General features: G+C 44.1%; 1 protein-coding gene across 1 annotated transcript; it reads left to right on the top strand.

Annotated features, from left to right (window-relative positions):
• The first annotated feature begins 1,141 nt into the window (after positions 1–1,141).
• On the top strand, positions 1,142–3,188 carry LOC119647251. The gene is made up of 3 exons (XM_038048132.1): positions 1,142–1,160; positions 1,229–1,462; positions 1,557–3,188. The coding sequence occupies exons 1-3, from the start codon at positions 1,142–1,144 to the stop codon at positions 3,128–3,130; spliced, it is 1,827 nt and encodes a 608-aa protein (XP_037904060.1). The 3' UTR covers positions 3,131–3,188.
• The last annotated feature ends 6,491 nt before the right edge of the window (positions 3,189–9,679 follow it).

The raw sequence follows: 9,679 nt of genomic DNA, 5'->3' as shown, positions 1-9,679 counted from the left end.
TTTGAAGGCTCGGTTGCCTAAATATTACTGGAGCAATGAGTACTATGCTGACCGGGGCACTCAAAGCTACCCTAAATTTATTTCCCATGCATTTGGAGGTGAAACGGAAAGCAGCTAACGATGCATATATACTCGATACAATTGGCTCGCGGAAAGTCGGCTAATTATACGGTCATGCTTCCATTTGGAAATTCCTTGATAAACATGCAGTGGCACTGATGATCTCCAGATTCGTCTTTGAAAAGGCATACTCTGTCGTAATTACCAAAAGAGAAGAATGGTCGACAAATGGCTACGGGTCTTTTGAGATTACAGATCTAATAATCTTAACCGACGCGTCAGTTATGAAAAACGGATCAGGCATAGGGGTGTTCTCGGGAAGTCTGATTGCGGAACTCGCCCGACCACTCGGAGAGAGGTCGACCATATTCTAGGCGAAGTTATATGGTATGCCATTTAATTGGTAGCAACAAAAATGGGGAATTTATTCCGGGTTTCCAGCACTAAACAGTTGGTATGGAGTTGCCACGAGTTGCTGCCAAATGTACGAAGGATCCTTGATCAGCAACGATGCGACCAGAACTAGCTTCTTGCATTCGGCCATTGATGGCCAAGTCTATTCTGAAGGGTGAATTTAGAAGGATTCAACCAGCCGAATAGAGAAATTTGAAGTTCTGCCGGGGAGCGAAAATGTTTGTGAAGGAATCTCATGCCGCTAAAACAACATTTTTGTTGCTCCTTAAAAAGTGGTTCATGAAAACCTTAATAGGGCTTTTAGTGGGCCAGAACTCCTGAAACTACCACATGGCAAAAATTGAGGTGGTAGGTCTTAACTACATGCAGCCAAAGTGCGGAGTAGGAGAAGACCCTGCACTTCATATGCAATTGACCGGCCTCCTCAGATTTCAGACGAAGACAACTTGGTAAGGTTTTCTACAATGAAGAATCTGAACACTCAAAACTGTAAGGAAAATATCTAGATTGTGTTGTTTCACTATAGACTTTAAGCTTCCGCTGTCGAATGAAGATTCGTAAATTTTATTAGAAGAAAGATAGATAGTAGGCTATGATTTCGTATTAATGATATTTTCAAATTGTCATAGCAATACTTCTAAATGAATTTCACAAATAGACAGTAAGCATGAAGCCTGCCCCTCGAGGTATTGCGTTCCGGTATTCTGGATGTCTCCCAAATTTTATCCACCTCAAATTTATATTATTTTTCCAGGTCCAGGACCATTCTACCTTGAAGGCGGCGAGTCCTGCCCCTTCTGTGAAGATGAAAATAAGATCCCAGTTGTCATAAATAACAACATCACGACAGAAATCAAGAAGATACCGATGAACATACTTCGGGATGATGCTGGTTTGATCACTAGTCAATTTGCTGATTTATTCAGGAATAGTGAAAATGACGATAACGCCCTAAGGAAGATATATACGAATTATGTATACAAAGATAGTAAGTTTATTTTAAGTGAATACCAATTTTTAACTCTGCCAAATTTTTTTCATCAGAAGAAAAATGATGACAAACACTGTCAAAACATTTTCAGCTTCAAATTGTAGCCTGGACACTGTGATAAAACCCCAATCATCAATTGATCAAAAAAGTATTCCAGTTACACCAAAAAGTTCACAAGCACATTCCAGCAATGAAAACATTCTAAAATCTCTAAATCAACCGCAAAGTAACATGGACCCAAACTTGGTCTCCTATTTCATGCAACTGAAACAACAGACAAATAGGGTTCCTCTTTTTGAAATCGACCAAGAACTTGGTCCCCTGGATGCCGAGAATAGCCGGTGCATTGGTTTGATGGTCCAATCAGTTATCGATGATTATAAAAAGAAGTTCAATATTGACGATCAAAAAGATCAATTGAAGAAGGTTGATTGCAACTCAGTCGGGAAAAAGGCGTTGCATATATGCAGGCAGAAAGATCCTTATCTGAGAGAAATTCATTTGGCGATTTTTGGAGGGGGAAACATCAATTTTCCTAAGGAAGATTCTGATGACTATCATAAATTGGCTCAGGAATACGCCCTTTTTCGCGCCACTCCATCTTCCACTTGTGATTCAAGTACATCCAAAAATGATTATAGTCCGTCGAAAAACTTGTCACCTCCACAAACTTCCAGCAATACCATGAAAGTTTCGCTTAGTGAATCAAAACCCATTGATTTCAAAAGGACAACTTTTGAAGATCCTGCAATAATTTCGGATGATATGCAGTACCCAGTTGTGACGAATCATCATCAACCGCAGCAACAGCAGTCAATGGGGAATCCATATTCAAATTTTGATTCATCCAACTTCTTTCTTCCTGGAACTTCCGGTCAGGGAAATTTTATGAATCCGAATGTAACATGTGGAAGCAATATGAATCCCTACCAAATGCCGGGTTCGTTTCTAGCATATGCAAACTTGAACCAAAAGCCCAAACCCAGGACTACCCCAAAATTGCCTCCACCAGCGCAACTTCCTATGTTCTTGACCCCTCATCAGTATCTAATGCAAGCTGCCCAGGGACCAACGTATCCAACATCTGCAAACTACCCTCAAACTCTTATGCAACCACAGGCTAACTTCCCAAATTTACAGGCCCCGGCACCCTTTTACAATGCCTCATTCAAAGAGACTCACATAAACACTGCCATCATTCAACAGCACCAGTACCAGCAGTACAATGTCCTGGCTGCAGCAGCGGCAGGTAACTACGAAATGCTTGTGTATGAACAAATGTTGCATCAAACACAGAAGATAAAAACTGTTGTAGCCCGAAATCGTCTGGATAAGCGTCTACAGGCTGAAATGGCCAAGAATGCGTCAAAAACAAACACAGTAGCTTTGCCTGCTATTTCGGCTGCAAGTTCGTCTAGTTTACGTCCAGCAGAAAACCTTGCAGTTGGCAGTAGTTCAGTTCGGAATTTGTTCAATCAAACCAGTTCGTCTGGGATCGCGGGAACAGCGACAACAGTGAGTGCTAATGCTGGAAAAGCAGGAATTAGTGATCCAGCTGTTATCAGTGCTGTCGATAGTGGTTCAAAATGTTCAAGCGCCGATTTGGAAGGCAGCACTTTGGAAGTTGGGACAGAACAAAGTACGGAAAGTGTCATTGAGGAATAATTTTCCAAAGTTGTCAAATTATTTATTTTTTTCTTTTACTGTTTACTTAAATGTAGTTCAGCCGTACTTGTTTATAGTTTTCCTAATATTGTTGTCAATAAAATGTTCAATTTAATCTGGTGGAGCTCTTTATTTATAATGCAAATTGGATACAAGGATTGAACCTAACCTTACTCTCTTTTACTTGGCTCTCTCTGGTTCAAAGTCAGATTCCTTAACCTGAAGGGCATGCAGCCCCCTGATGGTATTTTCGCGAATATATTTCCTTTAAATGTTTCCTTGAACTAACCCGACATTCCGGCAGATCTCCTCGAAAACCTTCTTTGTGGCAGATATATTTTGGATCTGAAGGAAGGGTTCTTGATGATTACTTTGAATATAGTCCTCACTAGCAAAGCAAACCATTTTCTTCAGGGTCTCGGTCAAGATACAGTCCCGGTTTTTATAGTTCTGCTGTCCCATTCTGCGATCTTAGTGTTGAAATCGCCAGCTAGGATATGGAGCCTTCATTTCTCTCTTATTTAGCGTATATAGTTCATTATTTCCTGAACGGCTCAATTGTTCCAACATTACATGAAAGTTACTCATATTGTTGCGTTTTTAGTTAGTTCTTCGTTGCGGACCTCCTGTTACTTCTGCAAGGAAGATTTTCGCCGCTTCTGTGTTCTTCTCACGAAAGGTTTTTGAAAGAACGTTCTGTCACACTTCTTCATCACACATTGCTTGAATTTGTATGGTGGAAGAAAAGCACTGCACTTGTTCAACGTTCTTCGAACACTTGTGCGTGGAAAATTTCCGGCATTTACTCTGGGTTTAGCGCCATGTACGTAATGCAGCCCATTGGTGAACGGCTAGATGATTGCGAGCATAGCAATTTATGGCTTACCACAGGTGATGGGAAGTACACACAAGAAAACCACAAGAACACCATCCGAAAAGCACGCCGCGAAACCACAACGGCATTCCTTGCGCTCTAGAAACTTAGTTTGCACCTTTTGTGTGTAGTGTTCATGATCCGCTTGTCATTATGGCGTGCTAGTCGTCAAAAACCTCACCCCTTTCCCCCTGTAGCATTTCAAACACAAACTCAACGTCAACTTTGCATTCCTCGAATATGTGCCCTTCTCATTATTCCTCCCTTCACTTTTCTGACCCATCACAGTCACCGGTCAACACTGTCGTTATGTGACCAGATGCAGCAGCATCAGGCGATCGGGTCTATTTTAATTATACCAACTGCAAGTAGTTTGAGGCCTGCTTCTACCGATTCGAATCGCCGGTACTGGGCGTGTGTCAGGAAGGTGCCCGCCATGGGCACGTTAGGAAGTAAAAGACCTGAAGAAAGTGGTGACGGAACTTGCGGACGCAGTGTTCAAGCTTACAGCGACTGCAGGCGCTCTGCCTGCAGGGGATAGATCCCGATCGCAGCCATAACCGCCGGTTGACGATTTGCTGGTACCACCGTAAATTCGGAGCTCAAGCGACTAAATATACCACCGGATGCAATTTCAATGCGACACTCGCTGGGCTGCTTGGCGACGGATACCCGAAGCGCAGTAATGCCTTACAATATTCGACCATCTAAGAAAGGCGTTGCTTTCAAACCGACACGGACACGGAAGTGTCGGTTCTCCCCGAACCCCTTCCAGACACGTTGATATCGCAAAGCTTTCGGCTAGCTGCCACCAACTCCTCTCTTATCCGGACTTATGGCTACAGGCAGGTAGACGTGATTCCAAGATTGCGCCGAACGTTTTCGAGGCGCTTTATTTTGGCAGGCATTAGCACCCTCATTCTAGGCGCAGACTCTTGTGTCACTTTGGGCTGTTGGTGGACCTGCTGAACAAAGCCTCAATAGATACCGAAATCTCTTTAAAGTCTTTAGGAAAAATTTCCACCTTCGCAAACAACACTCTTTTCATTGTTTTCGAAGACATTGCCGACCATCGCTTCCGGGCACTTCTCCGAAAATATCGCAATATTACTACTGAAAGAGGTTTCTCCCAATCGGTTAAGCAAAGTTTGCAAAGGTCCCCAATCTCCCCAGAAGCTAGCTGTTGCGCAGAATCAGTTCGATGATCTCATGAAACAGGGTATTTGTTGGCCTTCCAATAGCTGTTGGTCACCTCCTCCCCATATGGTCCCTAAGCCAAACGGCCAATGAAGACTTTGCGAGATTACAGGCGTCTGAATACTCAGATAATTCCTGACCGTAATTTCGCGCATTCATTGATAAACTGCCGTATTTTCAAGACCGTGGATCTGGTCAAGGCGTATCACCAAATCTCACCCCCGGAGACATATCGAAAACGGTTATCTGCACAACTTCCGGACTCTTCGAGATGACTTTTGGTTTTTGCAACGCTGCGCAAACATTTCAGGAATTCAAGTCCTACGAAACTTAAACTTCTCTTGCGAATCTGAGAATTTGAACCATCTCGAGTGCATTTTTCAACGTCTTCCTGAGATTGGGCTCATTCTGAATATTGAAAAATGCAAATTCCTACAAAAGCAGGTGAAATTTCTCGGCCGCATGATTACCCCTGGCTGAATTCAACCAGAACCAGACAAGGTTGAAGAATATTAAGAACTTTTGCATACCAACCACGGTGAGGGATCTGCAAAGGTTCTTGTGCATACTAAACTTCTATCGTCGTTTCTTGTCCAGGACCGCTCATGACCAAGCGATCCTCAATGCTTTCTCGTTTGGGTCCAAAACTTAGGACTCCTGCAAGGTTGGGTCGAGGTGGGCCGTTCAGGCGTTTGAAACTGTCAAACAACAGAACCACAACTGGCAGCCGTTGAGCTTCCTTTCGAACTACTACTGAACCTAGCACAATGTCACTACAGCGCCTACGATCGTGGGGTACTCGCCGCGTATCTCGCCATTAAATACTTCTGCTTCTCCCTTGAGGACAGGCCGTTCACCGTATTCACGGACCACAAGCCATTTACTTTCGCACTTAAAAAAAAAGCCCCACCAAGCGACTCCTCGCCAACTTCGGCAACTCGGCTTCATTACCTAGTTTACTTACGACATCCAAAGGTGTCTGAAAAAGACAACGTCGTTGCGGACAATTTGTCATGAATTTCGGAGGTCACAGTCTCGATTATACAGCACAGAAAGACAACGTAAAACTTCAGAGCCTGAGGACAAACTCCAAATACAATTTCAAGGAGTTTCCTATCCTCAGCTTAAAATCTTAATTACTCTTCGAGACCTCGGAGAAGGAACCTAGGCCATTTATTTCAGCCGACTTTGCCAAGGAAGCACTTCAGTACATGAACTCGTGCATCCAGGCATTAGGACGACCAACCAGTTAGTCACTGGGAAATATTTCTCGATGTCCATGAGCAAGGACGTAAACTCCTGGGTCAGACAGTGCATCGCATGCCAGAAGTGTAAGATCAAAAAGCACGTCAGAAAGGAAGTAGGCGTACTCCTTCGGTGGACGAAGCGTTCCCACACGATCCACCTCGACATCATTAGCCCTTTGCGAGATTCGTACAGAAACAAGTGTTGCCTCACAATCATCGAGAGGTTTACACAGTAGTCCGAAGCAATACCTTTGTCTGACATTACGGCACAATGATATGCTGAGGCTCTCTGTCGAGAGTGGATTCCGCGCTTTGGTGTACCAGCCGTAATCATCACGGATCAGGGAATGCAATTCGAGTGTACTCTTTCGCGGAGATAGGTAGGTAGGTAATTAGTTCACTACTAGCCCTGCAGAGATGGTGTATGGGGAGAGTCTGCGCTTCTCCGCCGACCCAGTGCGGAATCAGAGCAAAGTTAAGCGACTCTGACATGCTAGGTCTGCCCAGAGATGCGGTTTCAAAGATGTGAACGATTCCAACTCCCCCCCCCCCCCGTATAAGCTCGACGTCCGAGCCGGGGCCAAGTGGGCCTCCCCGCCGAAGCTGAATGCATTCGATAAGTCGGTCTTCGCTTCAAAAAAGCGGACACGAAAAAGGGAAATACACCAACAACAACGTAAGCTGGATATCGATGGCAGTGGCTCCACTGTAACCAAATCGAGGTTAACTACGACGAAACATCAGCACTAAATGGCAAGAGAAGGGCCAAACCACGATCAGACGTCCTTGATCAAGTCGATCGAATTGAGACCCTTGAAGGAATCCGTAACAACATCAAATGAGTAAATGCTGTGGTGGCCATTAAATCTATCTGACAGGCTCGAATCCACGTTATACTTAGGTCGAAAACTGGCCAAAATGGTTTGCAGCCTGGAATCTATGTTGATCTTTGAAATAAGATACCTTGACTGCTTGAGAATAAAGAAAAGGTGGAGGAAGTGATAAACGGGGGTTAACCAGGTCTGAGCAACCTCAAGGATGGAGCTACATCTGTCAACCCTACAGGACAAAAATTAACTATTGCCACTATCCCTTATAATACCGCGAGTCAACCTCTTCATTGCGGGGCAATATAGATCAGGCGGATCATATATAGGCAAAGGCGAAACATAGTTGTGATCCGATGGAGCCTATCGGGTTTGTAAAGCTAAAGCCAGAAGCTTCTTGAATGAAGCGAAGTTTTACACGTCGGAAAAATGCGACAGTTTTTGCAAAGATCGCGGTCTGCAAAAATAAGACATGGATCATATTACTGGCAGTACCAAATCGTTAAAAAACAGTTGTAAAAAATGTAAAGTCAAGCAAGTGTTCTGTAAGCGAACATGCACAGAAGTACCTCTGTTAACGATCTGATGGGGCGGATGGTGCAAAAAGGGAAAGCTGACATGTTACTCCTCAGCGATCAGTACCGAGGTTGGAGCTCATTAACATGGTATACCGAAATATCTGCCATTGCTGCCACCTGGGTCAACTCATGGGACTATGGAGGAGGAGTTGGCTTCGTTTGGGTTTGTTGTGTAGAGGTGATCTTTTCCAATGTTTACCTCATAATGGACGAATTTTAATCCACTTCTCGGAATAGGCCGGTCGCCTTGGAGGACGAGATTAGAATCACGGAAAGGAGAGTTCTCGCTGGAGGAGACTTTGACGCCAGAGCCCTCGAATGGGATATGGCTTAACCAGATTCTCGAGGCAAATACATTTTAGAGGTGACCACCAAGATGGGGCTTACTTAGGTTTCGGGCGGCATTTTAACACCATGGTTGCGAGGAGACTATCCCCGACGTGACCTTTATTGCGGAGTCCTTAGTGTCAGCGGTGTATCGGTGTATACTGGAAGATTTCAAGACTAGCTATCGTCATTACATTTCCTGAGAGAGTGGCAAACGATTCCGCCCAATGTTCTGTCGTCCGGCAAATACTTACCAAGTGGAACACAAGGGAAATAAACAGTGGTAAATTTACCGAAGCTCACTCAATAGCCGCGAATGCGGATGCGGGTATAAGAACTGTGACATAATTGTCAGTGATTTAAACAATGAGCCTTATTACCGCGGCTTGTGATACAACAAAGTTGGTCGACCATAATCCTTTCTAGTCAGGGTTCCAAAGTCGTGGTCTTCTTAAAGGGGATGATGATATAAGTTGGGATGATCGTACTTATGAAGATGAGTTCCATCGACCAGATTCAGAATACTGCAGATAAGTCTGTAGCGAGCAGCGGGAGTTATTCTAATCGCTCTCCATGCTGCAGAGTGAAAGTCTACATACCTCGGAAAAGAAGAGGCAAATAATGAAGCGGTTTTGAAAAGTGAGACCGGAATCTCACCATACGCAGCAATCGTGGAAAAGAGGGGTAGGTGGACCACGGCTCAACCGAAAACACGGTGCGGTTGACTATTGCCTAACACGGTTTCCTGGCCTAATCGGATATTTATCTGCACACAATCGGGAAAATCATGGTCGCCCGACTGTATTTATTGCAGAAGATACCGTCGCCATTGCCTGTCGGCGGAGCGGTGCTACTTATGTCCGGTTACTATAACTCAGGCTATACTACAGACCGAACGCAAATGGAGCAGAGTGGTACGCTACACGCAAGGCATTCTTTAACGGAAAAAGCCGAGATCAGGATGGCTGAGGTTCCTTGAACCATGGGGTATGTGGTTACACTGAACAAGTCTGGCCTGAGATAATACACCACACGGTTCTGCGTTAGGGTCCTAGATGTAGCACGAAGTATTTTGGTCGGTTCACGTATGTTGGGTTTCCTAGCTCCTACCAGAGCTTCTGAACTACTGGACGTTCCCCGGCTTTTGGGTTTAGGATTTTAGTGGGTTGACCTTCAATGCTTCTATCTTTTTCGTCGTTGGTGGCGAACTTTTCGCTCTTAACTGAGCCATCTTCATTCCGATTTCAGCCATTCCTTTAGATAGCGAAGATATGTACCATTTGGCTGGGTTATAATAGAACTAATAAAAAAGATACCTGGCCAAAGTGTAACGTCAAGTTTGATCCCTTTTTTTCGGTAACAGGGAAGTTGGTTGTTTATTGTCCCTGAAAGTTTAATTTTAATTTATATTTAATGCGAAGTTAATTTCTTTACACATTTTCTGCCATAATTTCATGTTCAGTTTCCGTGAAGTTGCTGACTAACTTAATGTCGGCTTA

Source organism: Hermetia illucens, chromosome 1 (assembly GCF_905115235.1).
Source record: "Hermetia illucens chromosome 1, iHerIll2.2.curated.20191125, whole genome shotgun sequence".
Lineage (NCBI taxonomy): Eukaryota > Metazoa > Arthropoda > Insecta > Diptera > Stratiomyidae > Hermetia > Hermetia illucens.
The sequence above is the reverse complement of the archived record's forward strand: the minus strand, read 5'-3'. Positions and strand labels throughout refer to the sequence as shown.